The sequence below is a fragment of the Podarcis liolepis genome (genome assembly GCF_965112155.1).
Source record: "Podarcis liolepis genome assembly, chromosome: 1".
In the NCBI taxonomy this organism is placed as follows: domain Eukaryota; kingdom Metazoa; phylum Chordata; class Lepidosauria; order Squamata; family Lacertidae; genus Podarcis; species Podarcis liolepis.
Genome location: NC_139554.1, coordinates 93248144 through 93273257, shown reverse-complemented (window position 1 = coordinate 93273257; position 25114 = coordinate 93248144). Strand labels below are relative to the sequence as shown.

At 43.7% G+C, this 25114-nt stretch overlaps 2 protein-coding genes across 7 annotated transcripts in view; one reads left to right on the top strand and one right to left on the bottom strand.

Moving 5' to 3' along the window:
• Positions 1-15835, bottom strand: part of LOC310701027 (glycerol-3-phosphate dehydrogenase 1-like protein) — a 30767-nt gene extending 14932 nt beyond the window's left edge. For all 4 annotated transcript variants that reach the window (XM_083490992.1, XM_083490993.1, XM_083490991.1 and 1 more), the window contains exons 1-2: positions 15728-15835; positions 10320-10376 (exon numbers count right to left, since the gene is read on the bottom strand). The gene's annotated coding sequence lies outside the window, so the exon portion shown is untranslated. The remainder of the gene's footprint in view (positions 1-10319; positions 10377-15727) is intronic.
• OSBPL11 (oxysterol binding protein like 11) overlaps positions 4846-25114 on the top strand; it is a 48439-nt gene continuing 28170 nt past the window's right edge. Inside the window, exon 1 of one of the 3 annotated variants that reach the window (XM_083489513.1) lies at positions 4846-5756. In XM_083489513.1, the coding sequence (XP_083345639.1) occupies positions 5560-5756 (197 nt within the window). In that variant the 5' untranslated portion in view covers positions 4846-5559. Of the gene's footprint in view, positions 5757-15541; positions 15676-19203; positions 19399-25114 lie in introns of those variants that run through there. The other 2 variants (XM_083489514.1, XM_083489515.1) reach the window with 2 other exon arrangements.

The window sequence follows — 25114 nt, the reverse complement described above, 5'->3', positions numbered from 1 at the left end:
GCACCTAGTTTTTTTTGGGGGGGGGAATAAAGGAAACAATTTTTTCCTTTATTTCCCCCCAAAAAGCAGGTCGGGGAAACCGAACCAGGTCGAGGAATAGCGGGATGGCGGCGCTGCGCCTCCATGCTGTCCCCCGAGCTTGTGGGGCTGGCCCATGTCTGCCCGGCGCGAGGGGCGCTCTGCATCAGGGCGCCCCGCCCGCCGGGCAGCAGGCTGCTATCCGCAGCTTGGGGAGCCCTGCGGGGAACTCCTGCAAGGTTCCCCACGCTGCGGATGTCTGCCAGGCGCGGGGGGCGCTCTGCTTCAGGACGCCCCTCGTGCTGGGCGGCAGGCTGCTATCTGCACAGGGCTGCCTAGGCTGCGGAGGTGTTCCTGAAGCCTGGAGAGCGAGAGGGGTCGGTGCGCACCGACCCCTCTCGCTCTCCAAGCTTCAGCAAAAGCCTGCATTCGCCCCATAGGACGCACCCAGATTTCCCCTTCATTTTTGGAGGGGAAAAAGTGCGTCCTATAGGGCGAAAAATATGGTATGTTGACAAGCAGGACCAAAGGTGTGATGCTGCAGATGGGAATATCCTTACTGTTCTTTTACAGGAGCAAATGCTACATTGAACATGGCCATGCCAGCAGCGCATAGCTTCCTTGTCACCACATGAAGGCCAGCCTCATAAAGGTCTGAAGTGGGTCACTGGTTGCACAGATTTAAGTTCAGTGGAACTGATCCCAATTCCTCTCCAAGTTTTCCCTCAATCTCAAGTATTTCTGATAAATACCCAGAGATCCACTAATCCAGAAACAGCATGATAACGTTAATAATGCAAATCCTTCAAACTCTTTTAGCAGTAGAAACCAGGGAAGCAGGATTGAGGGAAGCTGTAGGAAAGGGAGAACAGGGATGCAGTCTGGTCAGCAACAAAGAACAGAAGAGAAATGATGATATATGGGTCAGAGTTTGGGGAAGGGCTGAAGCTCAGTGACTGAGCACATGTTTTGTATACAAAGAGTCCCAGGTTCAGTCTTTGGTGCCCCCAGGTAGGTGCCCTGAGAGGGAATGTGTGGCACTCTGGAGAGCCAGCCAGCATGGACAAGACAGATTGATGGTTTTACTTAGGGCAACTTTCTGTGTTCCTATGCTATATCCTCGGGTACTTTAAATTGGCTTTGTTCTGAACAGATAGTTAGCACCCCAACCCCGGTATAATGAGTCATTTATTCTGCTCCTTCTGACTGCATGCCTCTAGCCGAAACTGGGCCATTCCCTTCCCCTACCCCTTTGAGGCAAAAGTCATGCACGCTTGAGCTGCATTAATAAATATGTGATTTCACCCCTCAGATAGCTTGATGGTTGTCAGGGGAACATATTTTAGGCTCCTTGAAGCACAAACAGGTTGCTTTTGTTCACATTAAGCATGTGAGCTATTGACTTTTGTGGGTGTGTCAAGTTTGCTACCTACACTTTCAAAGCTACATGTGGTTTGTTTGAGGCACCCAGCTGTCTACTGTTTGTTTAAAGCTTCAGCAAACCCATTCAGAATAAACCTGAATTGATTACCTGATACAAATTACTAACATACGTTTTAAAGAGAAAGATTGCAGGTATGAACTGTACATAATCAGGACCAGCATATACGCTTGGTTTTCCAGTGATCAAGAAAATCAGAATCCATCTAGTAGATATTACTATGTACTGTAGAACATCAGGAGCCATGGAGGGAGCTGAATATTTGTGGGTACTAACCATTCAGTTAAGGTCCGTATTTTCCATGCATGTTTATGTTTCCCTGGATTATAAAGTGCTGTGAATGAATAATAAGGGGAGGGGGTGCATGCAACTGAATGCACTCCCTGACTGATGATAGGGCAAAGTTGACTGAACCTGGCATGTCATCCAAGATGGCCTGACCTTATTCATCTTGTGTGTGGTAGAATATATTGAAAATTTAATTCTCTGCCAAAGTTCAAGAGTGCCCAGCTGTGCTGGAAAGAGATAACCCTCTTTTTATGTTTCCTGTGTGAATAGAAGGCAGGAGCACTAATGAAAACCCTTTAATAGGTCTCCCAACCGCTGAAGAAGCCCTTTGGCTGCACCATTTCAGGGCATAAACTATGTTAACCAACTAGTATCAAGTGTCATGTAAATCAATACTTTGTAACCCAGCCACATCCTTCGCTTGAAACATGTAACCTGTCACATCATATGGTAGAGGTGTGATGGTTCACCTATCTCTTAATGTGAGAATTATGTGAATTTTGTGTATTATGGTTTGGTAAAACTTAAGATAAGAAAGACCTTTCATCATCACCATTAAAAAACAGATGTTTGACATTGTACTGGCTTCTCTTCTTTCACATGTAGTATTTAGTTTGGTCACTAGAGGGAAACAGCAGCTAAATAAAATAAATCTACGATTCTCTTTTGGTTTTAGTGTGTTTCAGGTGTAAGACTTGATTCATTTTATTTTATTGTGTTTGCCTAAATATTAATGCTGGGGAACTATTAAAGAACAGACTGCATCTATTGCTGGAAGATTTGAAAGTAGCCTGTTAGGGAAGACACATACTATGCATATTCAAAGAAATAATTTTTGTAATCAAGAAGCCCTTACATGAACATATAATTACAGATAGTTATTTCACTTTTTATATTAAAAGTTCAAGGTTTTCTAATGTTGTCTATTAGAATCTGTTAGCCAATCTAGTCTAGTATATTATATTATATTATATTATATTATATTATATTATATTATATTATATTATATTATATTATATCATATCATATTATATTATTATATTATATACAGCAATATTATATAATGTACAGCAATATTATATATTGCACATATATAATATTTGAAATATATATTTGAAACCTGAAAGGCAAAGAATGTTAACAACCATCATATGGAAAGCAGCTGTCATGCTCACAATGGAAACTATCGGTATCCAGCCAGGACTCTTCAATTGCTGCCTTGTGAAAGAGCCTTTATTTCTAGTGTATTGCAAGCCAAAAGTATGCATATTTTTATAGGAGGAAAATCACTAGATGCTGGGTAGGGAACCTGTGACCTTCCAGGTGTTGGATACAGATGCATTCAGCTCCCAGAATCCCTTATTATTGACAACCCGGACTGGGGTTGATAGGAAACTGAAATGCAATAATGCCTGAATGCCTACAGGTTCCCCACTCCTGCACTAGGACATCACAGAGACTAACAGCACAATGGTGTGCATTTTACTAGGAGGTAAGCTCCATTGTCTATAAACAGGCCTACTCTCTAGGGAGTATGTTTAGTATTGCAGTCTCAGTTGGTTTAGATCTCATAGGGAACAACCTATTTCATCAAGGATAGCAGGCATTGTGCGTAATGAAAAGCCATGCAGTGTCGCACAGGGATGAATGATGAATACTTCTCCATCTGTGACTGTCCACTGTGTTTTTGCAGCATAGGTAGCATCCCAAGGCAGCAAGATCCATGGCTTTGTCTTATTGAGTAGCATATAGGAATGGCTGAACTTTTAGGGCAATATAAGAGTATAGACAAAGGTCCGTATAGTTAAAGCTATGGTTTCCCCAGTAGTGATGTATGGAAGTGAGAGCTGGACAATAAAGAAGGCTGATTTCCGAATAATTGATGCTTTTGAATTATGGTGCTGGAGGAGACTCTTGAGAGTCCCATGTTCTGCAAGAAGATCAAACCTCTCCATTCTTAAGGAAATCAGCCCTGAATGCTCACTGGAAGGACAGATCCTGAAGCTGAGGCTCCAATACTTTGGCCACCTCATGAGAAGAGAAGACTCCCTGGAAAAGACCCTGGTGTTGGGAAAGATTGAGGGCACAAGGAGAAGGGGACAACAGAGGACGAGATGGTTGGACGGTGTTCTCAAAGCTACCAGCATGAGTTTGACCAAACTGCGGGAGGCAATGGAAGACAGGAGTGCCTGGCGTGCTCTGGTCCATGGGGTCACGAAGAGCCAGACACGACTAAACAAGAACAAGAGTGTAGACACTGGTGGTACCTTCCAGATGGCTTAGACAACTTCCACCAACTCTATGGGCCCAGAAAATATCAATAGGCTCTTCTACACTTGTCTTTCATATTTAAATTGACTTTATCTTTAGCTGAAAAGAACAGAATAATTTGGCTTTTTAAAATATAAGTTTAGCTTCAATCAAGCATGTTCTGGTCCAAAAAGTCTTCTAAGTCACAATTGGCTAGCCTTTTTAGATGCCACAAGATCCATTGGGTTGCAGCCAGCTAAGTTAGAGCACGCTGTTTAAATGAATGAACTTAAGTTAGCCATGCCCATTAATTTCAACGGGTTTGGTCTGGTTCGGGCTAAAAATGGTCACAAGCGCTTTTTTATTTTATTTTGCTGCAACAGACTGGAGCTGCTGGGGCTGCAAAGAACGTCGTGAACAATGCGGAGCAAACGAGAACGAAAATATAAGAGGCTGTGTGAAAATAGATCTCCATACACTCAGAAGTGGGCGCAGAGGGTGCGTTGGCGTGCAGCTGAGTCACACCCTCGCTCCATGTTCGGTTTCTTCCACAGAAATAATAGCACAAAAAACAAACAAACAAACAAACAAACAAACAAACAAACAGTGTTTGATTTCAAGGCCCTTTATGTCTGCCTTCTGGTGTTTTAGGCAGGTATTATTATCATTGTTCGTTATTATTTATTAATTATTGTTATTATTGCCAACTCCTCCTTCCTGTCAGGGCATCCCTCCCCCGTTTCCCTTAACAAAGATGGCGCCGCCAGCGCTCACGCCCGCCCTCGGCCTTCACGGGGCGGAGAAACAGGGACGAAGGCGGCGGGGAGCGGCTAAGCCTGACCCGGAAGGGGTGGGAGCGGCTCTGCCACTGCTGCTGCTGCCCTCGGTTCGTGTGGGCTGCGAGTCGCCGCCGCCACCGCTGCTAGCCCTGGAAGACGGAGCCTGGCCGAGTGTGGGAGGAGGCTGCAGAAGGGGCGTTTGCGGTTCATGGTGAGAGACCAGCCCCAGGCAGGCAGGCAGCCTCTGGCGGAAGGAGGCACAAACCCCAGGCGGCCGCCCTCCTTTCGGCGCCAGCATCCCGCCTCTCTGAACAATTGAGGAATTTCCCGCTGCCTCCCACCACCCCACTTCTGCCCTCCCATGGGATACTGAGGTGCGCGGAGCTGCTCCCCCGGTTTACACACGCCTTGGGGGCGAGTGCCTGGACCCCCCCCCCTCCACGTTGCCAACGCAGCTGGCTGCCCTGCTCCCGATTCATTCTCTGGGTGTTCAGGAAACTCTTCTGTTGGATCCCTGGCCTTTTCCCCAGACCTGGCTCTTTCCCCCTCCATATTCTCCCTTTCCCCCCTTCAAAGCTGCCATTCGAGCTTATTTCCACAGACTTGCTCCATCTCTGGCCCACATTTGGCCCCATTCACAAAAGTTCCACTCCGGAGTGACCCCTCGTTTTTTTCTAAGGATACTTGACAGCCTTGAGAAAAAAAGTTTTCCTCCAGCCCTTGCTGACTTGACTTGTTGCACTCTCCCACCCTTGGGTGGGCAGGGGCCTGACAGGCCCCACCATGCAAAGTGGGGAGCCTGTGTCTACGGCTCCGGCAGCGCCACCGACAGCGATGAAAGTGTCCGAAAGCGAAGGCAAGCTGGAGATTTTGATCCCAGCCCAGAACTGCACAAGCAAGAGCAGCAGCAGTAGTGGCATCAGCAGCGGTGGGATCAGCAGTAGCAGAGGAGGAAGCACTACCAAAAGCTGGCAGTATAGGTGAGTATCTCTGCTGACGCCTAATGGGCACTGACTTGTTGGTATCTTAAGTGGGTGGTGGTTCTGTCTTTAGGGGGGAGGGGGGAGTATTGAGAAATGGGAAGCATACACCTAAAACCATCCGATGTGTGTCTGGTAAAGTTTCTGGTGCAACTGAACTTTTCACCACAGAGGCCTAACCCTAAAGTTGCAAGTGTTTTATTTTGTATTCCAGAGGGCTTTGGAATGATAACACAGTAAAATGTGATGGGCCGGAATGTACGTTTCTAAATATGTGGGAATACTCAGTGGACACATGTGGTGGAACTGCGTTCTTCTGCCTGTTTACCATTGCGCTCCTTTGGGTTGTACTTTAAAGCATTTAGTGCTTTGACAAATGTATAAATTGTCCCTTGGCAAGAGCTGCTTACATATTTGGGTATACAGGTAACTCACAAATTACATGCTTTTAACTAGTGTGCATTCAGCTTCACTCATTTGCTGATTAAAAAAAAATTAATGGAAAGGGGGCAGGCATCTGAGATTAAAAACTTTGGGTTCAATGGTGGGTGCAACTGCCAGTGTGTTTGACTATATATGATTTTGATTTTAGGCGCTATTCCCGGTACATAACCCCAGAGTTAGTTGAGAGTCACCTGCATACCTAAAAATAGCAGCTTTGTACCCAGTGTTGCTTGGGAATTCTAAGAAGCCCACCAAAATCAGTACAATTTTGAAATCAGTAATTAAAATCAGTGCAGTTTTGAAAGATTGAGTCTCCCATTCTGATTCAAAATGGCATCAGTTATATCCAAACATAGACAAAAACCTGCTCCTTGATATCAGAAATGGTTATGCAAAATTTGGTTATGATATCTTAAGAGGTGTCCAAATGCAAGCAACTTTCCAAAACATATAGTAGATAAATGTAGAAATGCTTCCACTGATGGAACAATCAGAAAAGGAAAGCGTAACATTGAATTTCTCCCAGTGTGTGAAATGACACAGATTTGTGCAAAATAGCTATTTTGTTTCTTTCTAGATATTGGTATATGACCTGTTCCTTGATGTAAGGAAACAAAAATGAATACACATCATCCCCATACAGGCATTTCATTATTTCACATTCAGTTGATTTTTAATATTTACAGTCAGTTAATATCTGGTCTAGTCAACAATGCTGAGCTCAATAGACTTGGTATAAGGCAGTTTCCCATAATCATATCCATTCGTACTAGAAAATAAACCCCAATGAATTCACTAAATGTATCTACTTTGATGTTCCTTAAATACATTGTCATCGTGTTTCCTTTTTAAAGCAATTGTGAGAAAGTATGTTTAGGGAATGTTGCTTTTTTGAATGTCAGGACATTGCTAAGCACCAACTTCCATTCCCCTACAGCATGTCACTTCAAATTTTCACTTCTAATGTTACATTACACTTTCTCCTCCTAAGTTGCTAGCACGTTACTCCTTGAAGCTATTAGAATTTTCTTTGAGCATGGTAAATGACTTCATACATGACAAAATGAAACCAATGCCTTAGTTCTTGGCATTCACCTGGTTCAGACAGAATATTGTTTAGAATACCATACACAAACCTGCTTCCTTCTCCCCTTCCCTCAATTGAACATGAAGCTGTAAGGAGGAAATTGGAAGCATCCACTTTCATTCTAAACCAGCTGTGTTTCATCCAAAGCAGGGACTGCAGTTTTAACTATGGTTTGTTCCAACAAGTCAGGATCAGAAACCACAACTTGATCTTGACTTGTTTTGACAAACTGCAGTTCAAACCAGGGGGACTAACTTTTGTAACTTCAGATGTTAGACTCCCACTCCCATCAACCCCAGCCATGACCAGTAGTCAGAGCTGATTTGAGTGCAACAAAATCTGGAGCGCTGGTTTAAACTAACCACAGTTTGGACAAAATTACAAACTGCAATTAGTTTAAAATAGAAGCACTGCTTCCCAACTTCTCATGGTTGTATTGGAGAAGAGTAAAAATGGTAGATACATGAACCTAAGACTGAGCAGTTCTAGTAAGTTTGAGCAAACCAAGCTATGATCTCCCACTTTAGACATAATACTAAGCCATGGATTGTGTTTTGTTGCTCCCACACTTACAGAGGGAGGAAACAAAGCAGAAGAAATCTCCCAAGTTCATTGTAAATCATGAACTATGTAAAATCAGCCTACTTAAAGAGTCTACTCTTGGATTCAGGCTTGGTCCTATCTGTAAGCTACAACTTTTCATTATCTTGAGCCTCATCTGGGAGTCCAGGTTGCTCCAGTTCTGCTAGTTTATAATGTTTTGGAAATCAGCTTTCTTTGAAGGTAACTTTTATACCAGCTTTGAAGATAACGTTTGCCTTTTTCGGACAAATAATGGTAGTCAGAAATTTTCTTTCACTGTCCAGTTTTGACTTGGAACATCCCAGAAGGATACAATGCATGAGGAAATAGTAGTTACAAAGTAGAAAATAAGCCTGCAGATAGATCACATAGCAAGCAATGTTTCTTAATCATGACTTTATACACTGCAGCCCACACACTGCAGCACTGAAGCTTCAAAAACTTTATAAAGTTGTGCTAAAGTAGACACATTTCCTTACTTGCTGTACCTTCTTGACTGCAGAACTTTGGTTTCTTTGTAACCTCTGGATTTTTTTATTTATTTTAGATGCTAGAATAGTGGAGGGGGGAGAGAGTGGTGTAGAACTAATTTAATTAGGGCTGGGAAGTGGTTAATTCACTATGTATTTAATTTGTTTAGCACTCATCATCAAATCCATCCCAAACTGGGTCTGTAACACAACTACGTGTTTGTTGTTGTTTGATTGCTATCAAATGGAGCCAATAATGCAGCGCGCGAGAGAGGGATGTATTTTGCTGTCTTGATGATAGGCAGGAATGAGGGCTCCTTGCTGTTCAGTCCCATAGGAGTATCACACTCTTAATTTAGGAGCAGGTACGTGATGTCACGTTCTGTATTTATAACCACAGATGCATTTTAAAACTAATTGCACTGGGGTGGGAAACGTTTTCAGCCTGAGGGCCACATTCCCTTCCTGGGGCCCCAGACTAATGATGAGTGGGGCCAGAGGGGAAAGTGGGCAGAGCAATAAATGTGGATGTTACGTTTGTACAGTAGGCTAGTTTGTTCGCATGCACACACCCTCTGTCCTCCACCCAGGTAAGCAAGAAGCATTTTCAGAGTTCAAGGACACATTTATCCAGGCAAAGACACTTTAGGAGGGTGCGAATCAGGGCTGGTGAGGGGTATGGTTCAGGAGGGTGTGTTGCCTGGCCAGATAGGGAGGCTTGACAGTCATACCGTATTGGCCTGAATATAAGCCTCCCTTTCCCCCCAAATTCCGACTGTAAAATGTTAAAGTGCGTCTTAAGTTTGCGACCTTACAAAAATGGGCTTTTACGATATCACTGTTGAAACAGACATACGGTAAAACAGAATGGGTGTGAGTGCCTGCGGAATTTTAAGGGAGCGGCTTATATTCGGGTATTGTCTCCCCCCCCCCCCGAATTTTAAAGGTGCGGCTTATATTCAGGAGTGGCTTATATGCTGGCCAGTACGGTATTTAAGTCAGATTCCCCATACCTGAACCAAATGTGTGCCATTGTGGATATGCACATATCATTTGTTACTTAAACAAGAAATTAGTTTTTAGACAATAAATGACAATGCTTCCAAAGTTTCTCCAGGTATGGTGGGATGGGAAAAGGGGATATTTTTCATGGGCATCTACTATCACGCTAAAAAATGCAGATATCTGTTGCAGTTGTGGTAGCTACACTGCGGAGGGCTAGTTACAGCTTTTGCCATGTATCTCCTTGAAATGTTACAGAAAGCTGTAAAATCATGATGGGTGAAAGAGAGGGGCAGAGTGTGGCAATGATAGCTCTACAATACCATATCCACCTCTTTAAAAAGCCATTGGTTGTGCACAGCTCACAGCCTTTACATTTGTAAGCTTTTTATTTGCAATGAGAAGGGCTATGCATTTACTTTAAAAGAATGGACTATGAGAATTTGGGTGTGGAGCTAGGTACACCCTACTCAGGTGTTATTAAAACCTAGATCTATAACACATAAGCAGGGATTTTAGGGATGTGTTGCTAGTTCCACCCACTGCCACCCACGTGCTTCTCCTCTCATAGGCTCCCCACATTTCCCAAGGTTCTACATTGCATGTGATCGTCAGTGAGCACAGAACACAAGAAAATCCTTGCTTGATCAGGCCAAAGACTCATCTAGCCCAATATCCTGTTCTCACAGTTGTCAGCCAGGTGTCTATGGCAAGCCTGCAAACAGGGCATGGGTGCAGCAGCACTCTTTCTGCTTGTGTTTCCCTGCAACTGGGGTTTAGAAGCATATAGGAGTTTCCCCGTTTCACATAAGGATGAAGCTAATATGCTTGTCTCCCTGCTAATGTGTTCTGTTTCCAGATATGCATGATACTTGAATAGGGCTGCTTTAATGGTAATTTCCATTATTTCTTAAAAAATAATCTAAATTGTCTTATTTGGACTTGCTTGATCATATGTTGAAAACTAGCTGTACTGACCTTGACAAAGAGATCTTTCAACTGCAGAGGTTCTTAAGGAAATGATGTAGCTTGTGACTGAAAAGCAAAGCATAACACATTATAATGCTACCTCTTAATATGCTCATCCAGTCCTTTTTTGAGAAATGTAACACACATACTGAAGGCACCAGACACCAGAAGCTTTGCTCAGAGACTATAGTTCAGCTGTAGGGCATATATGCTAGGGGTGGAGAAACTGTTTTCAACCTGAAGGTCAGTGGTGCACAGGGCCAGAAGCAAAATGTGGTGGAGCAATGGTTGTAAATCTTACCTTTGTACAGTAGGTTGCATTACGGTCATGCAAAAATCAGAACTTTTTGCATACCTACAGCCGCACAACTCTGCATGCATTACAAGCAGGAGACATTGTCAGGGTTAAAGGGCACATTCTAGAGAGACAAGTGCGCTTAAGGAAGGTGTGGAGAAGAAGAAGAAGAGTTTGGATTTGATATCCCACTTTATCACTACCCTGAGTAGTCTCAAAGCGACTAACAATCTCCTTTCCCTTCCTCCCCCACAACAAACACCCTGTGAGGTGAGTGGGGCTGAGAGACTTCAGAGAAGTGTGACTAGTCCAAGGTCACCCAGCAGCTGCATGTGGAGGAGCGGGGACACGAACCCAGTTCACCAAATTACTAGTCTACCGCTCTTAACCACTACACCACACTGGCTCCATGGAGCATGGCCGTATGGGGACATGGGCCACAGGGAGTGTGTCAAGGCTGGACAAAGAGGCATGGAGGGCTACCTGAGGCTTCCCCACCCTTAGACTATGCTTTCCACGTGGAGGATCCTAGGTTCAATTTATGGGATATTCGGCTAGGTAAGGGACTGCCATTTCCAACTGCCATTTCAGTGCAAGGCATGGATTGGGAATATGTTACTCTCCAGTTCTTGTTGGAATCCATTCCCATTGGCTGCAGCCAGCATGGTTGGGAATTGAGGATGATGCAAGTATTAATGCACTCGAGGGCTGTATTATATTTAAAAAATGGATCAAATTAAAAAGTAACAGGCAAAGAGAGATCTCTCAGATCTGGATGTCTTTTTCTTTTCAGATTTGGCTAGACTGAAATGCTTGCTACTGAAAGGTGCAAGCGAACCTTATAGGTAGGAGATAAGCCATAATTGCTGTCTGTGCTTCTATGGCATATCCATTGTAGAGCCCTTAATGAATTACATCTACATTGGATTTGTATCTGATATGACGTGCTGTTTGGCAGCATCGCAAACAAGTTTACAAAAGTTGCTGGCTTGCATGCCCATGCCTGCCTGTCTTAGTTTAGACACATTGACAGCCAGAAATAAAAGGATAGAGACTTTTCTAATGTACTAAAGCTTCTGCAGGCATGGGAGCACATGAGGAGAAAACAAAATGAAAATCTGTTTTTTATTTCTTCCCATTTTCTTTTGAAATGATAAACAAAGTTCATTTAACCCCACTGTACATAGTTACAACAAATACACATATATGTACCACTCCCCCAATACGCTGCAGAGATATGAAAAACAATCTCATAGGTTATATAGAAAGTTTCTAGGTTTACATTACAGTGGCCATTTTTTAAGTCCTCTAGGATGGAAGTGAGAAAACCTCATAAAAATCAATGGAGAAATTCAGGATTTTAGTGCAGATATGATTTGGCAACTGGATGCCCCCCCCCGCTACCCCGTCCCCCCCCCCAAAGCTGAAAACTAGTAAAGAGAGGCGTTAATTCCCACTCTTTCTCACACAGGTCTTACTTCTGCCTTGCGAGACAATGAAAGAAAAAGCAATTGAAAATGGAAAGTGGACCTGCTTTAGTCTAGCCATTAGAGCTATGTAATCTTCATGCAAGTTAACAGCTTCCCCCTTATTCTGGTGGCAGCCATCTTTGCTTAGGGGAAAGGCTCCACCCTGAAGACTTGAATCAGGGACTTACTGTGTCTTTCAAGATGATTGACCCTTAACTGATGGATTTAAAGTAGTAATTTAAAAAGTAATATATTCATAAAGGCACAATGCATTTTGACAAAAGAAGGAAGGACCCCTGCAATGGTCTTAAATTTAGAATTCCTTTGAAGAGACAAGGAAAAAACAGATATTATGCGAGAGCACAACAATTATTAAGAAGGGAAACTTGTATATTTCAACCATCTTTGTAATGGATCCGTCTGAAATCTGGTCATATGGTACTCAGTGTGTAGATAGATACTCCATGCCAAATTTCAGGCAACTTGGGACAAATATTCTGGAATTTATTAATGTTTAGAACATTCCAGTTTTCTCATGATAGATTTAATTTAACAGTTTAATTTAACTGTGCACGCAGTCTTCTTGTGCCTTTGTATTTTTAGGCAGGTTCGGATTATTTATTAGATTAGATGGGAGAAGATAGCCCTCTAAGAACAATAGAATCATAGAATTTTTGAGTTGGAAGGGACCACAAGGGTCATCTAGTCCAACCCCTTGCAGTCTTCTGCCCAGCTTGGGGCTCAAATCAATGACCCTAAGATGTCTCATGCTGTACCGACTGAGCTATCCCAGGGATAATGTACTACAGTTCTGTGTGTCCATGAGGAATGGGAAAGGAAAGGATGACAGGACATGTGTAAGATTGCTGGCTGCTTTTTAAATTATCAATATGACTCCCAGATTAAGAAAGGGTTCTTCATTCCTGATGCTGAGTCTTAACAGTGTTGTTATATAGCCACAAATGCTATAATACTCTCTCTGTTCTGGCATTTCATCACATATCAGGTTAGATTATCTTCCCTAAGCCTGTACTTCACAGGTTACGTGGGTGTGAAAGCTAGATGCGGTACACACCAATTTAAGCCATTTCAAACTCTTGATTAAAAAATCCCTAAATTGTAGGCATTTTCTTTGGCGAGTAAAATGGGAGTGCCAGGAGATTGCACAAAGAAATGGTTAAGTTCTAAACATTCAGTATCTACCAAATATCAAAGGATGTCATCTTTAACTTGACCAGGCGAATACTGTGTGCATGTAACATGATTTTCAACTTTTGTTTCATTTTGAACTTGGGACTAATTTGTCATCCTGTGGAATCATCTTAGATCTGCAGTGTGACTCCATAGTGCCACTATTTTTGGACAGTACTTTTCATCAGAATCCCCCTTCTGCAGAGCTATCAGAAACTTCAGTGAGCTAAATGAAGTTAGAAGCACATAGGCAGGGGCAGTTAAAAATGTTTGGAAATTCTAGGCACCAACATAACTACATAGCATAACATTTGTCTGTTGGGGCAGTAAAAAGAGAAAGGCAATGTTAAGGTCGTTAAGAGTCCTGCTGGGTCACACAGCAAGGAGGGCATGAAGGCAATACCTGTTCCCCACCCCTGTGGTATGTATGCCCTCTTGCAACTTGGTACAGTGGTGCCTCGCAAGACGAAAAGAATCCGTTCCGCGAGTCTCTTCGTCTTGCGGTTTTTTGGTCTTGCGAAGCAAGCCCATTAGTGGCTTAGCGGATTAGCGCTATTAGCGGCTTAGCGGGCTTAGCGGATCAGCTAATAAGCGGCTTAGCGGATCAGCTGTTAAGCGGCTTAGCGGATCAGCTGATAAGCGGCTTAGCGGATCAGCTGATAAGCGGCTTAGCGGCTTGGGAAAAGGGGGGGAACCCCCGCAGGAACTCGCAAGACATTTTCGTCTTGCGAAGCAAGCCCATAGGAAATTCGTTTTGCGAAGCACCTCCAAAACGGAAAACCCTTTCGTCCAGCGGGTTTTCCGTCTTGCGAGGCATTCGTCTTGCGGGGCACCACTGTATATTGTTTCTAAACCTGGAAGTTCACTTGCGCTACAGGCAGTAGCTTGGTAATGGGCTGGTCCTCCATGAATCCATCTAAGCCAGAGGCCGTGACCACATCTTGAGGGCGAATTCCAAAGGTTTATATACATTACATGAATAAGTACTTGTTTCTCTCTGTCCGGAACCTACTGCCCATCAATCTCATTGACTTCCAGTATTATGAAAGATGGAGAAAGATTTATCTCTCCCCATATTCTCTATATCATTAATTATTTGATACATTTCTTGAGTGTTCCTTCTTGCCCTTGCTTGTCTTTCTTCCCTAAACTAAAAAGCCCCCAGTGCTTTAGTGTTTCTTCTTAGCAAAGCCATTTTTCAGCTCTACACTGTCCATTTTGGGAAATGGGGTGACTCCAGTGGTACATGGTTTTCCCAATCTGACTGCACCATAGATTTATATTGGGGCATTATGATACTAAGTGTTATATTTTCAGACTTTTCCCTAATGATGCCTAGATACTTTGCCTCTTTTACTGCCCCACAGCTGGTGCTATCATTGCATTATCCATTTGAATCCAAATATCTCTTTCCCAGTTCAGATGTCTTCAGTTAGTGTAAATCTAAAAAATGTGATTATTTGCCCAATTGTGTATCAACTTACTGTTTAAGTTGATACAATTGGATTCTTGCAAACCTGACTCAAAGAAAAATAGGGAAAGGCAGACTGGGTACATTAGCTCACTTTAGAGTGATTGGGCTACTGGAAATGACTATGGGGCCAAAGAGTGTATTTGTATAATACTTACAATGTGCTCTGGGCAAAATCACATGTGTGGTTTAGCCCTTCATAAGCGGGTGGCACTGTGTCTTTTTTAAGGTTGCAAGTCATGAAAATGAAAATCGGGATATTGGTTTCCTTAACACAGTTGTTGAATCTTTCCCAGTTTTTAACCCTGCATTTTTTCATATTAGGGTATTGGACGGTGCATTAGAATTCTATAGGTAGTAATAATTGACCTAATGGAGATTAGACTGTTGAGACTTTGCCAGAGCTTCCATTAAATTGAAAGTGTCTGCTGTTCTGATGAGTAAGGTGGTTTGTTTGCGTAATATGTTGATGGCTAGTTTTCTCTGATGCTTTCAAAAATCCCAGCCTTTCCTTTCCTCCTTTCCTATTTTATTTTGTATCTCTTCCCTCACGTACAATGTTCTGTTCTGATTTTTATTTTGACAAACTCCTCTTGGCTTCCACTTGCGAAAGACATTTGATTCTAACTGGTTCCCCAAGTTCAGTTTGTCGGCACCTCATGTTCCAAATAATAAAGAATTTTTAGTTGTTTGAGCTGCTGAGACTGATCTTGTTAGGGCACAGAGCCTGTAGCATATTAGTTTATCTGATGTAGATAGTATCCTACCCAGTGTACTTTAACCTTTGCACCAGTTTCTCGTTCTCAGCTGGGAGCTCCAAAATGAGCTTGAACCTATTACCATGACCTGTTTATTTTTTCCATGGTGTTTCTTAAGATGATTGCTTTAACAATCTGACCAAGTGGGCTCTGGCAAACGAAAGCTGATGCCACAATTTGTGTAAGTCTTTAAGGTTCTTTATTCCTTGTTCTTTCTGCTTTAAGACCCTTACCTGGTGATTCTGTGCTGAGCCAGGCATGTTTGCTTTTCCTCTGCTGCCTTTCTTCTGGCCAGCTCTTCAGATTACTTATTCATTTTGTCCTATATCTCTGAAAACAGCTCATAATTGGGTAGTGGGGTGAATTGTGACATCAGTAAGTAAGCTGCTAATCACTGGGATACCCCCACCCACCTTTTTCTTATGTTTCCATCTTGTGGATTTATTGGTTGCAGTGCTTCTGTAATGATTTATGGGTGCCCTACTTAAGATTGTACTTCCTGAAAATCTAGTTTCCGTTTAGTTGCTTTAAAGTGACACAGCTAGAACCAATATTGGTATTTTAAAATTAGAGGCTAACCTTTCTCAAATAATTTTGATCTGAATCTTAGCTTCATAAGAAGAAGACAGCTGTCATTTCAGGGAGGCTTCCTCCAGTGCTTTAATGTATGGAGTCCAAGTTGTTCATATGAGCTTTTCCAACCCCTTCCCATGCTACCGTGTGTGCTTTTACATTACCTAACATTCCTTTTCTCTCTCTCTCTCTCTCTCTCTCCATTTAACTCCCCTGTTCTATTTTTATGTCTGTGTTCCTTCAGACTTGCCCTTCCAAAGCAGTGACCTCTCCTCCTTTCATGTCTCTGAGTATTTACATCTTTCTACCATTCCAAGTCTCCACAGAAACACTATTTCTTACTGCATTGTACTAAATTCATGAGAACCATTTTGGGTTAGTGGGGTATAAACTTTACTAAATTGACTTGTGTGTTCAACAATGTGAATATATATATTTTCTGACAAGGCTGCAGCCTGCTTTTAAGTAGCAAAACAAGGGGAACTATCTGTGAAGCATAATGTGAATGTACACTGCCATGTAAATAATGAGTAATGCACAGCTGCAGATGAGGACCCCCTGAGATTTGTAATGCTCTGACAGAGTTGCTGGGATGACCTTCGGGGCTTGAAAATCTGAACTGATAGACAAGATCTGTCACGCTGGCATCTGATCAGACAGCCATGAGTTAGCTGGAAAGATTGCACAGTGTTGTTTGTTTGTCTTGTGGACTTGCCTGCACTAGGGAAACAGCATTGTTACTGATCTGCTTACTTGGTGGCTTCAGACACCTGTTCTAGAGATAAGAAATCCTTGGTGCTGTTTCCTCTAGTATGGACTTAGCAACAAGTACTGTACATGGACGACCCACTTCCCAAAGGCAAGAGACTGAGGCTGAATAGTGAACATCAGTTGGACTTAGAACCAGATCCTGTGCATTTTTACTTTAAAAGTAAATGTGTTTCAGACTGCAGCCTTGGACTAAGTAGGGATTAGTGAGGCACTCTCAGCCATTCAGTGCTGTGGAAATTGGCAGTTGCTCCTGGAGGAAAGTTGTAGCTGCCTTGGGTTCTTCTTGGGAAGAAAGGCAGGATATAAATATAAGAAATAAATAGAAGATCCAAACTACCTAGTGAGCAAGTAAGTGGGTGATCTGACTTCATGATTTTGGAAGCTCATAGGCTTTTGGAATTATGGTTGAAGCCAACCTTTAAGTTACTATGGTGCTGAACTACAATTCTCTTAGAAATTATACTCCGTAATGGTAACTATAAATGCTGCACATTGTCTTCGTGGGTTACCCTGAGCATTATCCAATTTGTTCTCATCACTCTGAAAAAACCGAGTCTTACCAGCTTGTGGTCTCGTACAATACACCTTCTTTATTTCTTTTTCAACTTTCAACCAAATAAAAATAACAAAAATGTGCATATTTATTTGAGCAAGTGGCTTAGGACCCTGCAGAAAGCCCCAGCACACTTGAGGGGCGCCCTAAACAACCTAACTCTCCAGGTAATGAGGACACCTTATTAATTAATTAATTAATTAATTAATTAATTACCTAATTAGTTAGTTAATTAATTAAATGTATGTACCACCTTTATCTCCCAAGAAGCTCAAGATGGTGTACATAGTTCTCCTCCTCCACATTTCAGCCTCACAACAACCCTGTGACGTAGTTTATGGTAAGTGATGGTGACTGGCCCAAGGTCACACAGCGAGCTTCATGGCTGAGTGAGGATTTGAACCCTGGTGTCCCAAGTCATAGTCCAATACTCTTACACCACACTGACTCTCTTGGAGCCCCTGATGAGCTGCTGCACCACACATAAAATGGACCCAGGCTCTTTCCCCTTCATGCCGAACTCCCATGAACTAAGATGAAGGCAAGTCCTGTGGTAGGTAATGAATTGACAAAGGAGTGATTACAAGGTAGCTTCAGAAGGACGAGCCTACTCAAGAGGAGGAGGCATCAGGTGTATAATGCAGTCAGCTGCTGATCAAGAAGGAGTTTATCTGTACTAGCATCTCAATCTCTGACTGACCTTTGCTGGTACAACAGCTCCCAAAGATCTCTCTTTCTCTATGTACTTTGCCTTGGCTCCTGTTGGTCAACAACTCCAGCTCATGTGCCTGACCTTGACTGGACTCACCTCTTCTGGGAGTTGCCTTTGTGCTGGTTCCCTGTGCCATAGTTCCAACTGCAACTGTGGGATGCAATCAAATTGGTTGGGCCTATTTATAAGATGTGGAAAATTCCATTCCTTCTCTTCCATGTCTTAAATGCTTGGGATTTCAACAGAATAGTTTCATGGGGGGTGGGGGTGTTTCTCTTTAACCATACCATATGCCTGGAGAACATTGTTTAGCAACATGCAAAGTCCTAGTCTCCAAGAGAAGGTGACAGCATCCTGTTTCTTGAAGAAGAACTTTTAGGAACTGAGGGGCTAAGAGCTGACCTGGAGTATCATCCTTAGAATTCGTTCTTGTTATTATGAATGGCAGTTTAGCTCTATCACTAGCTGACATTCTTTTCAGTCTCTCTGCAGGAACCAAATTTGAATAATCTCTTCTGAATGTGAAATGTGTTTCCTTAGTACAACTTCAGATTTTAGCTTTTGAAAAAATATACGATACAATTGAAAGGGCTGCTTCACACATTAGCAGTGAACTACTTAGAACTAAGTTCCACTGAGTTGCTCCCAAGTAAACATGCATAAGACAGCAGCCTAAATGTTCTGTGTACACACACAAAAATGTGGTGTGTGCACTAGAAAGGTGAAACTGTTCTTTTCCACTGCCTGTACACAGGGTGATAAATGTTCATCTGCCACACGTAATATGTGCTGCAGCCTTTGGAGTCTGAGAGGTTTCATTCCGTGAGCTGCAGGCATGTACTGCTATTGTGTATGATATGTTTCAGGAGTGAATGCTGTAACTGAGTTCTAGTTCAGATCAAGTCCTGAAACTGCTGCTTCATTGAGCCATTTTGAAGTGGCCTTCAGTTATCTCAACACTTCACACTGCTCAGTTCAGAATTTAAAACATGCCTTAGATAGCAAGTCAACGAGGGTTGTTGACTGTTGTGCCAAAGTAAGTGGAAGCATACAAGACTCTTAACTTGGTCATGAGGATGTAGACGCATGCTTCTCATCTACAGACACTAACTAACCCATTCTGGGCAGGGCAGGAGGAGTTGGATATGTAAAAGGGGCTAGAAACAGACCTTGAGCACTAAGGCTTACTACCTTCTGCTTAAAAACATGTTTCACTTTCTAGCTGAGAGGAAATGAGTCTTTGTTTATGGGCTTGTTCCGCTTTTCTATTCTTTTTCTTCAGAGACCCTTCAAAGGTAGGTTTCAGAGACTGATAGGAGAGCTACTTTCTAAGTGGTGCACGTTGGCCAGACATGTGAGCCATTTGTTTCAGAACTGCAAATTGATTGTGAACTGTTTGCTTGTTCTAGGCTTCTCAGCACTGAGTAGGGAGTGTAGCTCCTCATTTTAAGCACTTTAATTTCAGAGAGAGAGCTAGTTCACGTGATTTGATTTTGATGCAGGCTAGGCAGCAGGGTTTAGCAACTGGAACTGCCACAAATAAGTAGTTTTGTGTTGCAAAATCATGGTGTTGTGGGCCCTGTTCCCTATCCTCACAGTGCTCTGCAGAGATCTAATACTGCATTTCCTGCCTGTGATATAAATAAGTTGTACTGTTTTAGAACAGAGCTGTTTTGTAAGGTTCATTGCATTAGATCAATGGGTTTTAAAATGTGAGATATGGACAGTTGCCAAGGGAAGCACGAAAGTTCCCCTGATCTCTTCTTCTCGCACCCCTAACTGTTCCTCTCTCAGGACCAGTGGCAGAGTTATCTCACTCCCTCATCTCTCCCAGTTAGGTGCAAGTCCTCCCCACTCTTCACACTAAGCTTGGGGCATCAGCACAGCAAAGCAACTTGTTTTTCCCCCATTATAAGTTTGGTTTTCTACAGATAGATAAGCATCACCTGGGCCAGTTGGCTGTGCTCCTTTTCTTTTCTGGAGCTTCAGTCCACTTTTCTTGGACCTGAAGTAAACAACCTATCTTGTTTTTGCCTGTTACAGTTGGGGATGCTTAAAGGACAGTTTGCCAGTCTTGAGATTTTTCTTACAACAGTTTTTGAAAATCTGTTTTAGACTGGCCAAATCTTATTTGCTTGTGGTTACTTCCTGTTTTGTACTCCTCCCCTGCAGGGGCAAGTTAACAGGAAAAGGGGTAGGATGAGTTTGGTGCGTGCAGGAAGTACCCTCTTGTCCCTACCTAACCTCAGGAAAAAACAATAGGGTGGGGGGGGGGCATTACACATTTGCTGAGATTTTGTGTTTACAGGGTAAACAGAAGCAGAACCTAAGCAGAGAGTCTTGTGTTTCCCACCACTTCAGGGAGGCAGCAGTGCATTCACTCTTTTAAGTGGTGCTTAAGCTGAATGTTTCTCCTGTAGATGCTGGATAAAAATGACTTTCTTTTCTTCAGATAGTGGGTATTTAACTAAGAAGTGCTCTTGAACAGTAGCACAGAATGATAGCAGTTTCATTTGTAGTGTGAATGTCAAGCAGGATAGGGCTACTTCTTCCTTGCATTTGAAATCAAAGTTTGGGACACATTAACATTCCTGGAGGTGACTTTCATAGCCAGTGCATTTTCTTCTGATACATACTGTTGTTTGCCTACCTTGCTGGTACATAATTACGGTAAATTAATATAGTATTAGCAAAAGTAATGCTTTTGCTGAACCAGAGGAAGCTGGAACATAATGGGTAATGTTCAACTAACTTTTCCTGTCAAGGATTTCTTCTTGCACATTGGGACCTTCTCCCTTTTCCCCCCTCCCACACCGTATGCCTTGTACCCTCCTCAAATTTTTCAGGAGTGTTCAGGGAACCCCTGGAACAAATCTAGGGGGTGCATGGGAGAAGGTTCCATTGTGCAATTAGAAATCGTTGCACTGATGTAAGGATTCAATGTGGTGCTATGTTGGATAGAATCTCTTCTGTTCCATGTCATTTGGGTTGATTGAAGACAGACAGACAGAGATGCTGTTACAAGTTCAGCTCATTCACTGTGATCAGCAACCAATCACTCAGCAAAGAATATGTGGGGTTTTTTTGTGTTTTTTGTTGCTGTTGGGGTTTTTTTTGTTAGACATTGATGGCTAGAAATATTTCCTCTAGCCTTTTGGAAAGAGACTTTCTTCAGCAAGTGGGAAGGGCAAAGAAAGAATCTGGCGAAAAACACCAGAGACAACAATGGAATGAAGTTTTTTGTCGTATACAAGATGGACAAGAGTAATGGACAAGAGTAGTGTGTATTTTTATCACACACACACACACATATTGCCAACTCATTAAAAACCACAGCGATGTACAACAGAATCATGAAAACATTGTAAAATTATAAAGATAACAAAATATAGAAGAAATGACCAACACTCAGTAAAAATTATTCTCTAAAAGTTTTTGACGAAAGTGTTTCCAAAACTGGTGGCTGTCTGATTTCAATAAAAGCATTGTTCCAAATTACTAGTCTCACTACTTCAGAAGGAAAAACCAGGCTGCAGAATTCTATATTAGCTGCAGTTTCCAAATCAGCCTCATGGGTAGCCCATGCATTCCAATAGTCCAATTCAGCAGTTCCCAAAGCTTGAACTGGGATACCAAGAGCCTTTTTTTTGTATTTTCCCTAATGCTTGCACCACTATGGCCGATCTATGTCCATATGTAAAATGGTCAATTTCATTGACTAAATCATCAAAACTAACATGATTAAATCTTAATATCCTGTTCCAGAATTATTATGTAGTAAAAGAGAAAAGATGGTCAAAGGAATATCTATCTTCCTCCACATTGCAATAAGCATTTTATAGGAGCCAGATTTTAATACCATAGCCACCTGATTTATGATATACATGCCTGATTACTCTGCTGAGGCAGCCACTGATTCACACACTCATTCATCTTTACTATATTTTCTGTCTGTAATTCGTCAATCTTTTCATCATGGATTTGGCTTAATTCGTTTGTTGCTGTAGTTTCTGTTAAAAGAGTCAAGCCTCTGAACTACAACTTGTGGCAATTCACATGCACCTTTACAAATTGTGGCAAGGTAGTTCTATGTTGATGTAATTTGAGAAAAAGTACTAGACGCCACGTTCTGTGCCATCCAACACTTTAAAAATATTGGCAGTTTGCGCCACTATGAGATGTGTTGCTCTGTCTCACCCTTGAAATGAGTAACGTTTCTGATTCTTTTATGCTATTTCAATTATTCACACACCCTGGGAATGCAGTTCTAAAGGAAGGCACTTTGATGTAGGATTCTAAATGAAAAATAGGTCATTATATTTAGTAAATGCTTCAGTTCGGCTTGCATCTAGGACAGGTTCTGTGTTTTGCACATGAAATAGGCACCCAGCAGTGCTGACTTGCTTAGTGAGGCTGTGCCTAGTAGAATATCTCTGTGCCCTTAGCTGTATGGGATATGCTGATTTTGGATTTTTATAGGTCTTTTAGAGTTTCTATAGGTTTTAAAATATTTATTCCTGGTGTTTAGGCATGCAGGGCTGCTTTTCTCCCAAGTGACCACGGAGAAGCATTGCTTTACCTTGACAACTTCCCAGTGCAGCATGGCATTCATTGAATGGTAGATTTTCCAGTTTGATTGTTTGATGTACTTTAACCAGGGCTGGAAATATCACTTCAGAGTTACATCAACCCAACTTGGTTGGCCAGTTATAGGATCTGACTGGGATTAGGAACCCAGAAGTGGAACTCTCCTTTTTGATTGGGCAAGTCTCATAGGTAGATCAGGGATTGTTCTTCCACTCTTTGGTAATTCTGTGCTGGCATGTCAGGGTTTCATTCTGTCCTCTTCTGTTGAGTGTCCATGTGGACCTGCTGGAAGAGATTGCCAAAAGGATGGCAGTAACATGTCAGTATACTTGCATTACACAGCAGTATGTTTCTTTAACAGCGGATTCACTTAGGAACAGTGTCTTAGCAGCCCATGTTGGGCTGAAGAACAGACTATATATAGAATAGATGGTGGAGCTGATGCTAACTGGGAATCCAGTGTCTAAAGGGAGGAGGGAGTCTGGTGTAGGTGCTGTGGCCCATTCATTAGTGGCCCAGGCACACTCTTTAAATTGGGGGTAACCAATGCAGAAGGCCTTCCCTGGTTCTTCCAGACACCATGGCGCCTACGACTGCCAGCTTGGTAACCCTCAATATTTGGGGGCAGGGGGCAGGGTTGAGCTGGGAGGGCCTGCTGCCTTGGATTTGGTTGGTCTGCAAGGATTGTGGAGGGGGGAGAAATGGTAGGAATGACTTCCTTGCTTGCCTAGTGGCCCATCCTCTTTGCTTCTTTGTTGCCTACCTGGAACTGGCAGAATAAAAATAATAATTTCAATAATAATGATATTATTATTTACCGGTATACCCTGCCCATCTGGGTGGGTTTTCCCAGCCACTCTGGGTGGGTTTTCCCAGCCACTCTGGGTGGCTTACAGAAGGCACTTGCTTCACCCCATGAAAGGACTGTGTGTTTTAAGAATTACACAGTTGGGCACAGAGATGGATATATATGTGTGTAGTGTCTGAGCGGGGAGGTATATTTGAATGTGTGGTTTGTATGAGGGAGAAATGCACTTAGGCAGAGAGAGGGAGGGAGAGGTGTGTGAGAGAGACAGAGACAGAGACAGAGGTAGCAGCTGTTTACTATTTGCACCTAGTGAACTTACTTTATTAAGCTAAGATATGAAGGGTGTTCAGATGTTACATTCAACAAGTGTATGATCTGTATACACAAAGAGTTGATATGTACACCAGTGTTTCCCAACCACTGTTCCGTGGCACACTAGTGTGCCGCGAGATGTTGCCTGGTGTGCCGCGGGAAAAATTAAAAAATTCGAAAGATTTTTTTTTAAGTCAAATTTTTGATTGGGGCGCCGTCACTAGATGACCCCTGGGGTTCCCTCCCTCCCTCCCGCTCTGCGCCTCCCTCCTCCTCCTCCTCCGGGGAGGCCCTTCCCGGCTCTCGGGAAAGGCTTGGCGGCTGCCACTCACTCACTCGCTCGCCCACCCGTCCCTCCATCCCTGCACCCGGCCTCTCCCCCTCCGTCCCCGGCACGGGGGCTGCCGGGATCCGTAGTCCCCTCGCCCTTGGGCTCCGCGCCCGCGCGGGGTGCGCGAACTACGTTTCCAAGCGTGGCCTGGCGGGCCGGGCGTTTCGTTTGAAGCGCTCTTCTCCCGGCCATGGAATGAGCGCAGCGGCAGCGGCCGGGCGGGCAGGGGCTCTTCCGCGCAGACCCCGCGCAGCCTGCCTGCGCCCCCGCGGAGATCGGGTGGCAGGATGGAGCCCGGGGATCCCCGCGGAGGCGGAGCGGCGGAGGCTGCCCCCCAGGTAGGGCTGCGTCGGGGGGGGGTTATTTTTGCAATGCTGCATCCGCGCCGGAGGGGACGCATCGGACTGCGGGGAGACCCCTTGGCGGGCGTGCAAGGCAATGCCTGCGTGCAGGCGTTGCATGGAGTGCAGTGCAATGCAATGGCAACGCGGCGCCCTTCATGCATGCATGCAACTTCCACCGGCGCTCCGGACTTGGCAGGTGAGGGGGGTCCCCAGTGGGCGGCAGAGAGAGCCGGGAGGGCGAAGGGGAGCCGGGGGGGGGAGCAGCGCTGCTCCCCGAGCCGAGCCCGGGGGGAAACTTCGGTGTCGTTGCGCCGGGTGTTGGAAGCGGAGGCTGGCGGGGGCCCCTCACCTGCAAAACCTGGTCGCCTCTCATATATTTCGTGCATTGCATTCATCGCCCGCTTTTTCCTCCAAGGAGCTCCCGGGGGCGCGCGTGGTTCTCCCCGTGTTATCCTCGCAACAACAGCCCTGCGAGGTGGGTCAGGCGAGTGGCCCAAGGGAGCACCCAGGGATTGTCCTGGCCAGGTGGGTGATTTGAACCCTGCTCTCTGCCCGGTCTTCGTCCTCATTTAGCCCCCACATGTGCATGACTGTGCATGACTGAGGTTTTCCCCCCTCGTCTTGGCTAT